The sequence below is a fragment of the Bos grunniens genome, chromosome 29 (assembly GCF_055505025.1).
Source record: "Bos grunniens cultivar Pamir isolate PY7600 chromosome 29, Bosgru_T2T1.0, whole genome shotgun sequence".
NCBI classification, from domain to species: Eukaryota; Metazoa; Chordata; class Mammalia; order Artiodactyla; family Bovidae; genus Bos; species Bos grunniens.
In genome coordinates, this window is record NC_141193.1 from 18,640,567 (window position 1) to 18,659,332 (window position 18,766).

Consider the following 18,766-nt stretch of genomic DNA (forward strand, 5'->3'; position numbering starts at 1 on the left):
AGTTCTGACAAATGGAAGATTAAAATTTAGCTGCTATAGGTTTAAACCACATCCTTCGTGTCAGATAAAAATACCTCCTGGGGTATTTTCCTGGTGTAACTGAAGCAGTCATTTTGTCCATTTTCAATGAAATGGGAGTTTCATTGAGCTTCACAGCGTGCTGTGCCTTGGGGACATCTCTTGATTACCCTGTATCTCAATTTACATCATTTAAATTTCAAATAGCAGCACTTCCAAAACGAATCAGAACATTTGAGGCTTAGACAAATGAAAACTCATTGATTCCTTATACTATATTTTAATTGAAAGGTACTGTTATGAAATATAAGCCTTTGGTGTGGTTTGGAGAATAAATAAGATACACATACACGCACGTATTTTGGGGACAACTCAGTAAAGGCCAGATTAAAGTATAATTTGAGATTCAAATCAATCATGTTTGGTAGTCCAAATAAGGTTTCTTTCTATGTAAAGTGACCAGTATTTTAGCCCCCAAACTAAAACTTTGTGGCTTTCCTGTAAGTATCCTTGATCACAAATGTTGTTGTTCAGTTGCTAAGTCATGACCAACTCTTTGGTGACCCCATGGACTGTAGCCCGCCAGTCTCCTCTGTCCATGGGATTTCCCAAGCAAGAATACTGGAGTGGGTTGCCATTCCCTTCTCCAGGAGATCTTCCCTATCCAGGGATCGAACCTCAATCTCCTACACTGGTGGGCAGATCCTTTACTGCTGAGCCGCAGAGGAAGCCCTGAGTCACAAATATTCAAGTACAGTTGCTTAAGTACATAACCTGCCTTTAAGTTTCCTAGAACATTGGGTGTAAGATACTTTGCTCTAATTGCCATCTGAAATGTTTCTGGTTGTACTGCCTTATGCCTAGTAGTAGCTGTTAGGTGCCACCACTGTGGTAGATTTATAAAGCATTTAAATAAGAAATACTATTTAACACACCAGAAATGGTGTGTATTCTGTTGAGGCTTATTAAGCAGCATGGTTAATAATGATTAGTATTGGTATAGCCTTAATGAAAATCCTATGGACAGAGGAGCCTGGTAGGCTGCAGTCCATGGGGTCGCTAAAAGTCGGACACGACTGAATGACTTCACTTTCACTTTTCACTTTCATGCATTGGAGAAGGAAATGGCAACCCACTCCAGTGTTCTTGTCTGGAGAATCCCAGGGACGGGGGAGCCTGGTGGGCTGCCGTCTATGGGGTCAGACAGAGTGAGACACGACTGAAGTGATTTAGCAGCAGTAGCAGCAGCCTTAAAGAGAATCAGTTGAGTTCAGTTCAGTCGTGTCTTAATTCTTTTCGACCCCATGGACTGCAGCACCCCAGGCTTCCCTGTCCATCACCAACTCCCAGAGCTTGCTTAAACTCATGTCCATCGAGTCCGTGATGCTATCCAACCATCTCATCCTCTGTTGTCCCCTTCTCCTCCTGCCTTCAGTCTTTCCCAGCATCAGGGTCTTTTCCAATGAGTGAACTCTTCGCATCAGGTGGCCAAAGTATTGGAGCTTCAGCTTCAGCATCAGTCTTTCCAATGAATATTCAGGACTGATTTCCTTTAGGATTGACTGGTTTGATCTCCTTACAGCCCAAGGTACTCTCAAGAGTCTTCTCTAACACCACAGTTCAAAGCATCAGTTCTTTGGCACTCAGCTTTCTTTACAGTCCAACTCTCAATCCACACGTGACTACTGGAAAAATCATAGCTTTGACTCGACGGACCTTTGTTGGCAAAGTAATGTCTCTGCTTTTTAATCTGCTGTCAAGGTTGGTCATAGCTTTTCTTCCCAGGAGCAGGCGTCTTTTAATTTCATGGCTGCAGTCACCATCTGCAGTGATTTTTGAGCCTCCCAAAATAAAGTCTGTCACTGTTTCAATTGTTTCCCCACCTATTTGCCATGAAGCAATTGCCTCAAATAGATCGAAGAACTCCAAAATAAAAAAGGCCAAAGAAGATGATGCATTTTCTTCTTTCAAGTTGTCAGAACTCTGAGCCAAGAAGTGACAACTTCCTCCTTGTCATATATTACAAACACCACGCTTTTCCTTCCATTTCTCCACATTGAGAGGTGGTAACTAGTTAGAGGGTGTAGTTGATAGTTATGTTACTGTCTCACTCATTCAAGCCTCTTATTAACCACTTACATCTTGTGAACAGCTCTTCCATATTTAAATTGATAAATTCTGAGTTACAGGAGTAAAATGGTTTTTATACTCTTCATTTAGGAATGCTGATTCATTCACTTGTATTATCGATCATTTCAGACAGTAAAAGCAAATCATTTTGGGGCCTTAATTTTTGTTCTTATTGCTTTCCTATGTGACCACCTGATCATTACATAGCTGGGCAGTCAGATAAATAGAATCAGCTGAAGAACTTCAAGTGCAGATTCTAGAATCAGGTCTCTAGAAATCCAGTAGGTCATATGGGGGGTGGGGAAAACCTGTCTTTTTTAAGCTACTCATCTGGTTCTGATGCCCAGGGGTGCATGTTCTTGTGATTCTCTTACATACTCTCTGAGGAGCACCTGCTTTTGGCTTCTGAGAAGGGCCTTGAGATGTGTAGGGAATGAAGAGCTGTTCTGTTGTGTTGGGTGTCCAGTAGTTCTGATGGTAGCATCTTTTTTTCATAGTAAAACTCAGAAGGGCTGAAATGGAGTATGTAGTAAATATTGATACTGGTTTTAAAACATTACTTTTTATTCAGTTGTTTTTGCAGTAATGTGATATATGCATTTTTGAAAAAACCTTGTGATTTTTACAAACCTTGTACTGAAAATAAAAGGTAAAAAATAGGATTGCACAAATCATTCAAAATCTCTACAGCTTTCTACCCAGAGCACTAATAAAAGCAATAACGATTCTAATAACAGAGGACAGTTTAAAAGATATGTCAAATCGTGAGTTAGTGAAGAAGTAATACAGTAAATTTAGGATTTTACCTTTAAAGAAGAGTAATGGATGCCTGATAGAGCGAGTAGCAGAATGAGGGGCTGAGAGTGCGGAATCACAGACACAGAGGAGGTGTGCATCAAATGGAGGAAGCACCATGCAAAAAGCCCGGGACACCGGCTGCGGCCAAATTGACCCAGCAGCACAGTGGCCAGAGTCGGCATCACGTACAGTGTGCCGACCCCCGAATTTTGCCACCACACTCCCCCGGGTAGTAAACTTGGTGTTAAACTGGACATGCCTGGCTGAAGACATGATACGTGGGAAAAATTGTTACGTACAGTCTGAGTCATAGTGACACATTGCCCGACTTATCAGCCTCATGTGAACCAATTCATGTTGCAGAAACCTGTTGGAGCAGGAAGATCATACTTGGTGCCCGTTTTGGGGCAAGAGTTCAGGCTCCTTCCACCCTCGTGTTCCTTAGTTAGATCATTCTCCCTCTTTACGCCTGTTTCTTTTGTATTTTTAAAAGTATTTTGAAAGTGTTTCTGTAAGTGCTATGGGAAAGCAGAAAGAAGAATGCTTGGACTGGGAAGTAATTTGAAAATTTCCTTCACAATGAACCTAAGAGGTTAGTACCACTTACAAATTGTGTAACTTTGGGGAAAGCCTCAGTTTCCTCATGTGTAATTCAGAGACAATGTTTTGATCACAGCATGTGACTAGAATTAGTATGAGATGCTATGTGAAAATTTACCATCCAGTTGTAAGGTAGAAGAAGGAAACATGCATTTCTGAAGTTAAGTTTCCTAGGTAACTTCAGAGTAGACCTTCAGATTACTTCTAACTTCAAAAGTACTGGGATCTCTGAAGTTTGTGTAAGTTGCTAGTATTTATTTTCAGTTCCTGTCACAAATGTTTCTCTGGCCCTTCACTCTTTTAAGCTGTAAGTAGCCACTGGCCAAATTTTTCTTTACTATCATGTTATAGACATTTGCAGCAGATACTCATTCAGGTGAATGAATGTTCTTAATTTTGAGAAGATAGCCTAAGAAAAAACGTCAACAGCAGCATAAGAATTACCCCCGTATCAGTTTACAGCCTGTGTCTACGCAGTTGAGCCTTCTGTCACTTTGGCATCATTTGCTGAATATTTCGAGGAAGAGTCTTAGTACCCTGACTGATATCCCCAGTTTTTCTGGTTGATTATTTTCATCTATTTCAGGTTAATCTTTAAGAAGTTAAGACATTTACTTTTTGCCCTCCTCCTTTTTGCCCTCATATTGCCCTAGCTGATCAGAGACTTCATTTCATCCAGCTCTTCCTCCCGCCCCATCCCTCTTACAAATTTTTTTTTTTTTTGCACTGCTGATTTCAAGTAAATTAAGTTCTAATTAAAATAATTTTCACCTTAAGGTTTGAATGCTCAACAAGCTTGACACTCTCAAAGATAATTTGCTTTTCGGATGGTTGTTCATCAAAACAGATCTCTAAGTAGGTTATGAGTCATTGTTCCTAATGAGTGTGTGCAGATCCATGAACTGTTTTGGGGCAGAGAAAAGGACTGAGGATCTCTGTTTTGAAGCTGCTCTTGCAGAAATAGCCTCAGTTTTTCCTTGGAAAACAATGCTGTGGATGACCATCGTGTCTCGTTTATTTATTCCCGGCGTTGCACCTGTTTGTATTATTAAGCTATTTAATGTTAGGCTACGCAGTTACTGAGATGATAATGAATTCAGTTCTCAGTGCTTTTTCTTAGAAGTTTATAGTTTTCTAAAATCTTGTTACTTCAAATGTAAAATTCCTACCCTTCGCTTAGTTTAGTTTCTTTTACTAAAGTGTCATTCACTTTGAAATATGTCAGAGTGCTTTGAAAATAGTAAATCACTTTAGTGATCTAAGGTTATGTTTTTGTTTTGCTGGTATGGTATCTTCTTTGTATTTTGTAGTGGAACACGACAGAATGGGTGCTAATCACTGGCGTGTTATTAGATGCTGGCAGAAAAGTCAGTGCATCCTGAATTGTCTTTTCCACTTGTTCACTTAGGATGCCTTGTGAGTTTGTGGATATGCTTGCTATTTGTAGAATCTTTCACTGTTGTAGTAGTTCTTTGACTTGGAGATTCTGAAACACTGGCCAAATAGTTAACAGTGTTTTCTTGTGGGGGAAGGGGGTAGAGAGGAGATTGTCTAGTTCTCCTTGGCAAATCTATGCTACTTGCTACTAACATGTTGGATTTCCAAGCTCATGAAGGTTTATTAAATGTTTATTCCTCTGTATTATCATGAGTCCATATTTTTTCAGCTTTGCAGCCTTATACATATTTCTTTGATCTCTTGATTCCTGCTAACCAATTAATATCAATTGTTTAAGAGCTGGTGAACTAGGCTTAATATACTAGAATGTGATAGTCCTGCATTTCATCTCTTTTCACGTAATTGGTAATTTATTCCAGAATATCAGTTGTTCCTTTTTCATGCTCAGATAGGAGTGATTTTAATGTTTCTGTCCTTCTAAGAATATTTTATAGTTCACACAGCTTTTATGCTGCCTTCTAAAATAGTAGGAACTAATTGGTGGCAGACATCTTGGTATTAGTCATAGACTGTTCAGATGTGTGCAGGTATTAGCATTGTCCTAGGCAGGTTGTGTAGGAGGGACGTGGAATGTCATAGTTGATAGCAGAGATTGCAAGAGCCCTTCTAGGTTAGAAGTTAAACAACACTTGAAGCCTTTTAATGTGCTGTACCTTGGAGAGCTACTCTACTATGCCTGGTGAAGTCATGCAAGAATATATTATCTGTGGCACTTAGCTTACTCTTGTCTTAGCATTTTCTATCATTTTACAACTTTGCTGTCTATTTGATTACTGTTTATTTTAGAAGGCTGGTAGATAAGGCAGAAAACATGAGACTAAAGCAGTCAATATAGCCTTTAGGAATTAATGCCTATAAAGGAAATAAAAGCTCAAAAAACTGGTAGAACAACACTACTGGGAGAGATAGAATCAGCAAGGCCTGGAATGCTAGAGATCATACAGGACCTGATTTCTTCAACAGATATGTAACACAAAGGAGGAGAGGAAATCCTTAAATCTCGAGATTATTAACTAAAGTATTAGCTAAAATATCATGTGTGAACTTCCTGATTCAAACAAACCGTGTTTAAAAAAAAAGGGTTTGTGCACTGATTGGGTATTTGTGATATTTCTTCAAGTGAGATAATGATATTTTAGTAATTTTAAACAAGCCCTTATGAAAATTTTGTTTCCTCTTCTAAGGAGTTTAGGATTTTCTTCTAGATCCTAAACCTCGATTCATAAAACATTTTAAAAGCATCTTTTATTGACAAATGTTGTGTTCCATGGGTACTTTTATATACTGTTTCATCTAATCACTTTGATTGCAGTATGATTGGGCATGTTTATTCTGTTCAGATGAGGAAATTGAGCTTCAGAGATCTGAAGTAAATTGCCCATATTCATACAGGTAATAAGTGGCACCGAAGGAATTTGAGTTATCTGGTCTTCATTAAATTAAAAAAAAATCCAACATTATTTCTAAAATGGAAACCATAGACTCAAAATCAGTACTGTTTTCAGTTGCTTTGTGTGTTTCACTTCAGTGCTACTTGTAATAGTAAAATGGTAGCTTAATGAATTGTGTATCATTTCACCAAGTAAACATCAGTTCAGTTCAGTTCAGTTGCTCAGTCGTGTCCAACTCTTTGCGACCCCATGGACTGCAGCACGTCAGGCCTCCCTGTCCATTACGAACTCCCGGAGTTCTCTCAAACGCATGTCCATCAAGTCGGTGATGCCATCCAGCCATCTCATCCTCTGTCGTCCCCTTTTCCTCCTGCCCCCAATCCCTCCCAGCATCAGAGTCTTTTCCAATGAGTCAACTCTTCGCATGAGGTGGCCAAAGTACTGGCGTTTCAGCTTTAGCATCATCAGGGTCTTTTCAAATGAGTCAGCTCTTCACATCAGGTGGCCAAAGTATTGGAGTTTCAGCTAACATCAAGTTAGTTCAGTTTCTCCTTATCACAGCAAAGGCATAGTGATATAACTTGAAGATTGTGAATTGACACTTAAAGACAGCTTTATTATTTTGCAAATACTGCTTGAGACGGCATCAAATGTCGTTTTTATCATTATATCTTTTCATTATATTCATTGATATATATGGTATGTTGAGATGGAAACTTAGCCTTCAGCTATTCAAGAGAAGAAACTAGAGTAGATCTTTTAATTCCTGAAGTTAACTTATTTAAAACTAAAAACTGAAAATTGTGGATAAATTTAAAGATGAAAGTAAGAATTGCCCACAGTCTTTTGTTGTGTAGATTGCCAAGCTTTTTTTCTATATGTGTGTGTATTGAAAATATGATTTTTCTTATAATGGAATCATATTTAAAAAATTTTTTTGTAGTTACTGATTACAAACAAATACAGTGGTTAAAAATTGCATTGGAGGAGTCCAGTAAAGTAGCCTGTCGCGTTGAAGTATTTTTCTTCAACCAATATTATTTATATGAGATGATTCTAGAATGTGTAATAACTGATGGTAGGTAGTGATTCAGTGAAAGTGTAGCCTGAGATTATATTTATTGAAAGTAATTTTCTGCATTTATAATGAACATTTTATATATGTATATATTTAAAACTTGAATACCAGAAAGTATGCCTTTAATCTTTGCTTATTTGGATAAAGATGTAGAACTTAATTTAAAACGATAGACCATTGCACTTGAGTTTTGAGAGAACTTATTCATATACTTGTGAAATTTCCACCTAATATCACTTATTAAGAAGATTGAAAGTATCATGCTGAATTGACTTAAGATCTAATTTTATATGCACTTACTTTGTAATGCATAAGGGAATAATATGAGCTTTTAGTTCTGATTTTTTATTTTGCATTCTTCACATTCAGAAAAGGGATTCAGGTAATTAGAAAAAACCTCTTAATTTAGTTGAGTTTGGTTTCCTTTTACTTGTTAAATTACTACTCTCTTTTAAATAATGGTAAAAATTACCGAGTTAAACCAAACGTTTGCAGATTGAGATATCTTACTCTTCAGTGTTTGTATAATCACAGTGACAAAAACATTTTATGGCTTCAGTGACGATGATGAAAATGATGGCTGTCATTTCTGGGCCGGGTCTTATCTATACTGCGCAATATGATAATTATATTACATGCATTATTTCTAATACATACATTAACCTTACAGGGTTGTTATTACTCTTTTAGAGATCACCAAACTGAGACTCAATTTAAGTTACTTGCCCCAAACCACACGATTTGTAAACAGCATGGTTGAGTTTGAGTCTCTGTCTGACTTCAAAATATTGATACTTCCAGTTCTATTGAAAACTGTTTTTTCCCCCTAGGTTTTATAATCAGCTTTTTGAAATGAAACTCTTTTTTTTTCATGAATATATTTTTGTGATGACATATTCAGGTAGCCATTTTTTTTTTGGAAATTTCATTTAGTTCTTTTGAACAGTTCAGAGTTAGTGCTCTCTCCAAATACATGTTTCTCCTAAGCAAAATCTTCTCTAACATGAAATGTTCCATTTTCTAGCCAATTAGACAAAGCTTGTCTACAGAATGCTTCACAGCTATGACTCTACAATAGATACACCACATGGCTCTTCAGAAAATTATGTAATCTAAATGTGAAGTGTGTGTCTGACTGTAGTGTATACATGTGTATCAAAGAATTGTATTAGAAAAATGGAACAAGAATCCTTCTAAGATATTTTCAGGGACTGAAGATTTTCCTCTAATGTAAAAAGTACCATATAAAATGTTCAAATGTCATCTGTTATCAATCATTCTTCTATGTATTCATTCTACATTTTAATGGATTTATATCTTTAAGTTGTTTTTCTCTTGGAAAAAAAATGCATTCTACTTTGGGATTCTTAAACTGTTGCGAAGAATGGTTTTCCCCTTCCTGCAGGAATTGGGAGCTTCTCTTTCCCGCAACTTCTTTGCCTGTTGGTCGGTAGAAGATGAAGAATCAGCTGGTTCTTAAAGTACTGATAGCGACTTTGGGGATTTAGGTCAGGGACTTGTGCGCTGAAAAGCTTGCGATGGGAGTGGAGTCTGGTCAGATTTTTAAACCAATCAGGAAAAAGGGTTAAATCTCCGCTATGGTCTGTAAGAATGGCCCTCTCAACCTCTGGTGGCCACGGGTCCCACTCTGCTTGGTTTCTTTCCTGCCTCTATCTTGGATTTTTGCTAGATACTTCTAAGCTATCAGAGAAGAGAACAAAGAAGAACAACCACATGTTGATTCTGAATTTAAGCACATTTTTTTTTTTTAAAAAGCTTCTGATAGCACAGTCAGAACTGTGAAAACAAGTCTTGAACCACTGCTTGTGCTTAAGTCAGCTTGGGAGGAGAGGAGGCTCTCCCTGCAGCGGGGATGCTGGGTGGAGAGGTGGGAATATGATGTAACAGCAGGACTAGAAGAGGAGACTAACTGATGCTGTCACATTAGCCAGACTGCCCACGATATTCTGTGTGCAAATGCCGCTTACAGTATACTTTTTCATGTTTGAAAGCGCTTGAGGAAGGGAGGTAAATGAACCATGAGAGTGAAAGAGTAAAATAAATGATTAGAGGGAAAGATAAATAGGATCTATGAAACCACATGATATTTTGCCAAATTGCCCTGCACAGAGGTTATACCAGTATATATTCCCACCAACAGTGTATATTCATTTTCCCACAACTTCTTCCAAACAGCTTGTTAAAACTTTAAAAAATCTTTGCCTGATAGATTAAAAAAGCATCTTATTGTGTTTTTTTTTTTCATTTTTATTGAGTGAAGTAAATAAGTTTTATTATGTTTTTATGATTCTTTCATGTCTTTCTGTTATTATTCTGTTTATGCTTTTTGCCTGTTTATCTTTTGGGTTGTTGGATTTTAAAGATTTATAGCCACCTTATATATATATATATATATATATGTAAAAGAAATTAACCCTTTGTGATATGTTCCACATATTTTTACTTAATTACATTTGACTTTATTCATAATTAAAGACTTTTTTTTTTGGTTAGGGAAGATTTTTAAATTTGTATGTAGTAAAATGTATCAGTCTTCTGTGATTTCAAGGCTTCTTAAAGTTATATTTAGAAAGGACTTCCTCACAGTGACGTAATCAAAGGATTTCCCATGATTTTCTTTTATGGTTTTATCTTTACATTTAAATCTTTGATCCATTGGAAATTTATTTCAGTGGATGAAATGAGGAAGGGGTTAAATTTAATTCCGTCTCCTCACTGTCTCTTTTGAATGACCAACATGGTCAGTAGATTAAAACTATATAGTTTTTGGAGCAACAAAATTAAAATAGTAACACATATATAAATTGTAATTTTGTGGAAAGGAAAGGTACATTATAAACAAAGTCAGCTGGATGGTTCATTTCCTGTATTTTCAAATATGAAAGTTCAAAGGTATCCCAGTAGATGCCTTTTAAAGTTTTATCTGGTCAGATTTAGTGCAAAACCAGGCTTGTAGGTAAAAGGCAGACACCCATACCTGGGTGGTTGGTACCACCATGGCTGTTTTTTAAGTAGCAGTTGTGCTGTTGCTGGTTTCACTCATGTCCCAGTGAGTCATTTTACTGCTTCTCTATGTGTCTGCATTTTAAGTTATGTGTAAGAATGTTGCATGCTTCTATTTCTGTAATTGTCAGCATCTTTTAATTTATGATACTTGCTTTCTTTTTTTTCCTTTAAAAAGCCATGGATAGGCCTGGCTGTTCTGTCCCTCTTTGGATACCTGAGCAAAGGTGTATATGGCAGTTATTATTGAGGGGAAGGAAAGATGGGTGTAATATTAGAAGGCATGAAGATGGGCAAGTCCCTAGACCTTGCTTATCTTCTCTATATATTGTGATCCTCCTTAACTCTGAGATCTGTAACTGTGCCTCTCCTTGTGCTGGGTCCAGAGCCCTTTCTAATTTTATGTTTACCTTTCTTAAGTAGAACTTAAGATAGAACTTTAATTCAGAATTAAATTAATTAATAATTATTAATTAATAATTAATTTATTAAATACATTAAATTAATTTAGTTTAGAATCTAAATTAAATTTAGAAGTTTAATTAGGTCACATTTGTTTTTTTGTTTGTTTTGTTTCCATTACTCTAGGAGGTGAATTTTAAAAGATATCAGAAAGTGTTTTATTAAAAGGTTTTATAGTGTCCAGTCTTACATTTAGGTCCTTAATCCATTTTGAGCTTATTTTTGTATACTGTGTTAGAGAATGTTTTACCAGCACTACCTATTGAAGAGGCTGTCTTTTCTCCATTGTATGTTTTTATCTCCTTTATGGAGGGAAACTATACGTCTCTGATATTCTTGTTTTCTCCTCTTGTGGAGGAAATCGTAAACAAAATGAAAAGACAACCTACAGAATGGGAGAAAATATTTGCAAATGATACAACTGACAAAGGATTAATTTATAAAATACACAAGTAGCTCATACAGCTCAATATTTAAAAAAAAAAAACCCAATCAAAAAATGGGCAGAAGACCTAACTAGACATTTCTGCAAAGAAGACGTGTAGATGGCCAACAGGCTTGTGAAAAAATGCCTGACATCACTAATTAATTATTAGAGAAATGGAAATCAAAAGTATAATGAGGTAGGTATCACTTTACTCTGGTCAGAATGGCCATCATCAAAAAGTCTACAAATAATAAATGCTGGAAAGGGTGTGGAGAAAAAAGAATCCTCTTCCTGGTTGGTGGGATTGTAAATTGGTACAGCTATTATGGAGAACAGTATGGAAGTTCCTTAAAAGACTACAAGTAGAGTTTCCATATGATCCTGTAGTGCCACTCCTGGGCATATATCTGGAGAAAACTGTAATTAAAAAAGATACATGCACCCCAGTGTTCATAGCACTATTTACAGTAGCCAAGACATGGAAGCAATCATGTCCATTGACTGATGAATGGATAAAGAAGATGTGGTGCCCATATATAATGAAATATTACTCAGCTTAAGTTAAAAGCAGTCATGCCATTTGCAGCAACATGGATGGAGCTAGAGATGATCATACTGAGTGAAGGAAGTTAGAGACAAATGTCGTATGATACTGCTTATATCTAAAAAAAGAAATACAAATGGGCTTATTTACAAAATTGAAGTAGACTCACAGACTTAGAAAACAAATTTATAGTTACCAAAGGAGAAAAACAGGGGGAGGGATAAATTAGGAGGTTGAGATTAACATATACACCCTACTATATAAAATAGATAACCAACAAACACCTAGTGTATAGCACAGGGAACTATTCTCCATGATTTTGTAATAGCCTGTAAGGGAAAAGAGTTTGAAAAAGAATACACAGACACACACACTCACACACATACGTATAACTGAATCACTGTGCATACACCTGAAACTAACATGACATTGTAAATCCCTGTACTTCAACTTAAGGGGAACGTGAACAGAATTTGTATCCTACTGTTGTGTGAAATTGTATAAATTTTAATTATGTTGGATTGGTTCACAGTCCTTTTCAGGTCTACTATATCTATTAAAAATTTAAAAATAATAAAGTCTGAGGTAGAAAAAGGATATAGGTAAGAAAAGTCAACTTAATAGCTAGAAAGCTTGAGAAGAGAGAATTATTAAATGAATAGGAATTGGGGAAACTCACCTTCATTTGGGTTGTGTGTTTGGTTATGTAGGTCACGTAGCCTAAAGCAGTGGGAGGGGTCTGGAGTCCCAGGTGTAGCAGTCTGACACATTGAGGGTGCTTCGTGGGACTTCCTGTCTTTGCCTCAGCTGTAATTAACCTTGCACGTAACAGCCTGTGGCCCCGCATGATCACGTTATTACTGGCGCCCCAGCCGCATACCTGTGTGTACATCAGTATCGCTGAACAGCCTGGACACTGCTGTGCTTTTGCCCATGCCTTGAGGTTTAAACTTCCAAAATACACGATGGAGACCGAAAGTGAGAGTAGCACATCGGGTGATGACAGCGTGTTCTGGTTGGATTCGGAAGTTATAACCCAGGTGACTGGCAGTGAAGAGGGAGAAGGGGAAGAGCATTTCAGGTAAATACGGAATTCACAGTCCGTTCTTTCTCTCTGTCTCACCTTTGTCCCTCTCTCCACCTCCCTCATCTGTGCTCCCCAACCCTCCCATCCTCTTTGTTTTAACCTCTTTTCAGTAAGATTTCTTTTTCTCTGGGGGAAGATTTGGAGCTGAAGAGGATGGGTTTCTAGTTGTGTATATAGCATTCTTCATTCCACAACTTGCCCTGAGCTTGTAAAAGGCATTTTAAATGACTTGTTAGAACACCAGGAAGAGAAGGTGTTAGACAGGTTTTGTAGTAGCATTTCAGGAATTTCAGGTGGAGACTCATAATGAACTATTACCCGTTCCTGTATCTGATTTGTACCTAACAGAAGTGACTTAGTTCTGAATCTAAGAGATTTTTCTTTCTCTTTTTTCTTGGAATATGTTCCTGTGTGTGTGTGTGTGTGTGTGTGTGTGGTTGCTTTTTCTCCCTTATTCATGTGTATGAAACATTTTAATTATGTCCAGATTAATTATTTCATGGATCAAAGCCTCTGACCTTATATTTCACTCGCCTTATAGTTCTCCTCCTCCCACCTGCCCCAGCAAATCTCTCTTGGTTTGATCTCTAATTGTATCTTCATAAATGAAGTGTTTGGGAAGGCCACTTGATTAAGCAGCTCTCCAAGTTCAGTGCGTTAGTGAAGAAAGAGGTCTCACCCCCCTTGCACACACAGTATCATTTGTGCATTAATTTTGTTGTGCTGTTACAGATTTTAGGAGGCCTTATTCTGGCTTTTCTTTTCAACAGGTGTAACAGATAAATTCTTTTGGAGATAATAAAAAAAAACCTTGAAGAAGTTTATACTACATATTATCACTGCCACCCACATGGGCGATTAAAACACCTTTTACAATTTTATCTATGGGTAGTTGGGTAGGAGACCGGATCATTATTTTCATCAGATCTTGTCTTTAGTGTTCGAAAAAGAGTTTTTCCTTTCTCAAAGGATTTCTTTATTCACAGATTTTACTTTTAAAGTCTAGGTTAAATGACAGATGAGATTGAATATTGGGGCTTCCCTGGTGGCTCATTCTGTAAAGAATTTGCCTTTAATGCAGGAGATCTGGGTTTTGACCTTGGGTAGATCCTCTGGAGAAGGGAATGGCTACCCACTTCAGTATTATAGGCTGGAGAATTCCATGGACTGAGGAGCCTGGTGGGCTATAGTCTATGAGGTTGCCAAAGTCGGACATGACTGAGAGATGACTAACACTTCACATATATCACATTGAATGTTAGGAACTCTTGATAACCACTGATTAACAAATTTAGTGTGGGTTAAAATGAATAGGAAGTATGTTTTAAATTTTAAAGAATAATTCACAGTGTTCAAAGTATGCAAGTATGAAAATGAACATTTTATTAGCATGTGAAAGTCTTTTTTGCGTCAACTTTCTCATTCTCTCTATAGTTTTTATTTTAGCCTCACTTACTGGCCTAAGCTACTTCTCTCCCAAGGTGTGCTGATGTTTCATATCACATATTCCATAGTTTTAAATATGCTCCGTGTGTCATAAACAGTCAGTGGGAATAAGGTATTTATTTGTGTGAGAACTGTTTGGCCTAGTGTTAAAATCATGGAAGTTATTTCATCCTGTTTGTCAGAGGAGGAGGCAGCCTGGTCCTTGTTATGATGGACTTGGTTCCAAGATCCTCCATTTACTTGCGAGGCAACAGGAGGCTGTCTGGGGTTTTCTTTTGACAGTTCATCTGTGTAGGCCTGAGTTTTTCTTCTCCTTAGGACCATGGGACCACATTTTCATCCCCAAGAAACTGAGCTAGGTGGTTCTAGGAAACCATGAGCATTGTTTTAGGAAACCATGACACCGTAGGACATTTGTCCTGTTGACAATATTATTTCATATCTGTCATCATGACTCTCCCAAAACAAGTATGTCTTTGAGATTTGATCTTATGTTATTTATAAGGGTGACAGAGATCAAGACAAGGCCACGTTTCCTGTAGTGTTTCTCACCTGTTCAGCAGTCAGACATGAGGAAATGCGCAGCAGAGTGCTTGCATAGTGTTCACCCTGATGTTCCAGCTGCGATGCCTTGCAGAAAAAATGTGTGTGGGTGTCGAAGGTGAGGGTTGGATAGTAGAAGTTATAGCTGTAACCTTGAGAGAAGCTGTGGTCAACTCAGTGTTGTCTGGGACAGTTGTTTTTGTAAAATCAGTTTAACAGTTAAAAAATATAGAAAAGTTTTACCTGTTTTTTTAAAACCTGTGCTCATGTGCATTAACTAAACTGTTGTTATGATTACGGTCTAATTAATTTCCATGCATGCACACACTCAGAAAAAGGGCAGAAGATTGTGTGCTATTCTTTTTCTCCAAATAACTTAAGAATTAGATTTAAGTTCATTCTTTTTTTTTTTTCTTGTATTTTTAAAAAACTTTTAAAATTTTGTTTTGGGGTATAGCCAATTAACAAGTAGGTATTGTTATTTCCCATTTTCAGATGAGGAAATTGTAGCTCAAACAGCCACATAAACCATATTGTCAGTATGTGTAGATAAATGTAACTAATGTTGAAAGTAAAAGACTTCAGTTTTATAAAAAAAATTTTTTTATATCTGCTGCTAAATGTTATTTTCTAGTAAATAACAACCTTTAAGAAGCTACAGCTTATTTCTCAGTTCTGAAATTCCTTCTTTGAGGAATTTTTGAGCACTGGTGATATATCAGTTATGCAGCCAACATAAAAGTGAAACAGTGCATACAGTAATGTGACCTTTTAAAGATACGACCTGGAGGACACCTGGGAATTATTAGTGACTCACGATCGTGAGAGGGTCTAGTTTTTTGGCATCTGAGGGCAGAAGGTTTATCATATGACCTTGATTAGTGTTCTCTAGTATCACGTTATTGTAGGTACATAGCCTAGTATGTATGACAAACAATGACATAGAGTTTGAAACGTTTACAGAGATGATATGTATGTATAATTAAACCACATTTTTAGAACTTGTATACCTTTAAAAATCAGAGACTACAGATGCACAGATCTCAGTCAGATCTTCACTTTTATCTCCATTATAAGTTGTTTTTAAGAAGAGAAGCTTCTGACTCTAGTTAAGCTAGATAATTTGGCGTACATATTTTAATTTTTTTTGAAATGTGTGTGTTGGTTTATAGCATCATAAAGCTAATAATAAATGGTTCATGCATCTGACTGGTTGGTTGGTTGTTTGCTTTATTCATTCTCTGCCTTATTTGAAATGAGGTAAAAGAAGATTTTGAATTAAAAGATTTTGCAGCAGTCCCAGTAGGTAACAAGGGCTTGGAATAGGTTAGTTCTTCTAGATCTTTCTGATCTAGATCTTCTTTCAGATCTAGGATGGCTATTTTAATGGCTGAATTCCTCTGGAAACTCACAATTCTTTGCTTTTAATATGCTTACTGTTCTTTTGTCTTCTGTAGGAATTTCTCATCTTAGGAATCCCCAGGATAGAGAGGTAACAATAACAGCTTATCATTGACATATATATCAGTATCACACCCAGGCCTATTTTAAACTCTGTGACTTTTCATAGTCATCACACCCTTAATAATCTGTTATGTACAATACCAAAAAAAAAAAAAAAAAAAGTATTTTGCCAAAAAACAAAAAAGATATTTCTATTACTCTGTAACTTTGGGCGTGTGATCTGGAGTATAGTTTACTCCCTGAAATATTCTTTGAATATGAAATGTAACATTCACTCAAAGTCATCTCATCAGTGTCACATAAATAGTAAATTTAATGGTAATCAGAGTCAGGTATGAACATAGCTTAATCTCAGAAAATTTTGTTCAGTGTTGGAGTCTAGCCATTAGGCTGTCTTTGTTAATGTGTGAAATGAGTCTGTCTTAACCATGAAGCATGCCAGTACAAGACTTTCTTGGTATTTCACTAATTAAACTCTTTGGGATGGAATCCAGGGTGAGCCTTTCTTACGTCTGTGTAGGAGGTTTTTTTTGTTTGTTTGTTTGTTTTTATGTATAAGAAGGGCCTGAGAGCACAGAAAATTATAAAACTATATCAGAGTTCCTGGTTATTAAGTTGTGTATTTAAAGTTAAAATTTTTTAATCTTATTTCTCCTTAAGTTTTGGATTCAGCTTAAGCATTAAGCCCCCCTAAACAGTTAATTGCATGTTCAAACAGTAATTAAAATTCCTTGAAACACTTAAAGCTCTGTTTATAAATGTAATACAGTCAATATCTTTTAAAATATATATGTAAAGTGACAAACCTGGGAAGACTGCAATCAGAACAAGCAAAGCCTTTCTAGATAGTTAATTTTAGAAGTCGCCTATTATACTTTTACTTTCCATTAGTGATTAGCTTCCTTTCCACGCTCTCATATTTTCAAATCAGTTTCTTTAACTCACATGTGCTGTTTCGCCTCATCTTGGCTCTCTCTTTTCTTCCCTGTTTCCCTTCCTTTTAAGATAAGGTCTTTAGAGTACTTCTCAGCCTCCTAATCCCCCATGAGGCTTTTGTTTATCACCATTTTGCCCCTGCTTACCTGGTGGCTCAGTAGTAAAGAATCCTTCCTCCCTCAATGCAGGCAACGCAGGTTCAATCCCTGGGTCGGGAAGATCTCCTGAAGAAGGGAATGGCAACCCACTCCAGTATTCTTGCCTGGGAAATCCCATGGACAGAGCAGCCTGTTGGGCTATAGTCCACAGGGCCGTGAAGAGTCAGACATGACTTAGCGACGGTACGACAAATTCTGACCCCACCCCCAAGCCCAGTGTTTTACTGAAATGATTTTACTATTTTTTGCCATTCAGTCAGATTTAGTTATATGTGTCATTGTTTCCTCTCCTTTTTAATCATATTCCGTCTTAAAGTATCTGTTCTGGTCCATTTGTTATTTAGTTGATATTTTCTTGAATCTTTTGTTCAGATAAGTTCTTTGAGTGATATACTCTGATTTCTTGTCTGTAGTCACTGCTATTTTTATTCATCTTTTCTTTTCCTTTGTAGGTAACTTATTCTTTCTGAATGCTTGTAAAATTTTCTTTTTATTCTTAGTTATGTGTGTTTTGTCATCAAATCTTCAATTGGACCTCAGTGACTTTCAGTCTATAGATTTAAGTCTTCATATTAGGAAAGATTTTAAGAATTTTATTATTAATTTAATTATTACCTCTTTTATCAGTAATAATTTTCTCCTCATGGAATCTATTTATTGCATATTTGGTCTCCTTAGTGTTTCTTTCATGATGTATCTGTCATTGTTATTTTTCAGTTGCTAAGTCATGTCTGTTTGTGACCCCGTGGACTGCAGCACACCAGGCTTCCCTGTCCTTCACCATCTCCCTGAGTTTGCTCAAACTCATGTCCATTGAGTCGGTGATGCCATCCAGCCATTTCATCCCCTGTTGTCCCCTTCTCCTCCTGCCTTCCATCTTTCCCAGCATCAGGGTCTTTTCCAATGAGTCAGCTCTTTGCATCAGGTGACCGATTTATCTTCACATTTTGATTTTGTGATTTGAAGTATTTCTTATACTTGTTCTTTAAGCCATTAATTTCATCTTTTTCTTTAATCTTTCACATTCAGTTTGAGTGAAGTAATTTTTATGTGTTCTTGTTCTTATGTATCACGGACTTAATATTTTATAATTATTTAGGTTATTGTCTTTTCTGCTTTAGCTTTGCAGCTTTGTTCGCTACGTATGCATGTTCTGTTTGTTCTGACTGAAAGAATCGCAGCTTTTTACTGCTCGGGTCAAC

At 36.8% G+C, this 18,766-nt stretch overlaps 1 protein-coding gene across 9 annotated transcripts in view; it reads left to right on the top strand.

Annotated features, from left to right (window-relative positions):
• ARHGAP32 (Rho GTPase activating protein 32) overlaps positions 1-18,766 on the top strand; it is a 205,043-nt gene that overhangs the window by 60,577 nt on the left and 125,700 nt on the right. For 2 of the 9 annotated variants that reach the window (XM_086383676.1, XM_086383677.1), the window contains exon 1: positions 3,771-13,011. The exons of 6 other annotated variants lie outside the window; for them this stretch is intronic. In XM_086383676.1, coding sequence (XP_086239802.1) covers positions 12,776-13,011 — 236 coding nt within the window. In that variant the 5' untranslated portion in view covers positions 3,771-12,775. Of the gene's footprint in view, positions 1-3,326; positions 3,539-3,770; positions 13,012-18,766 lie in introns of those variants that run through there. One more of the 9 variants, XM_086383681.1, reaches the window with a different exon arrangement.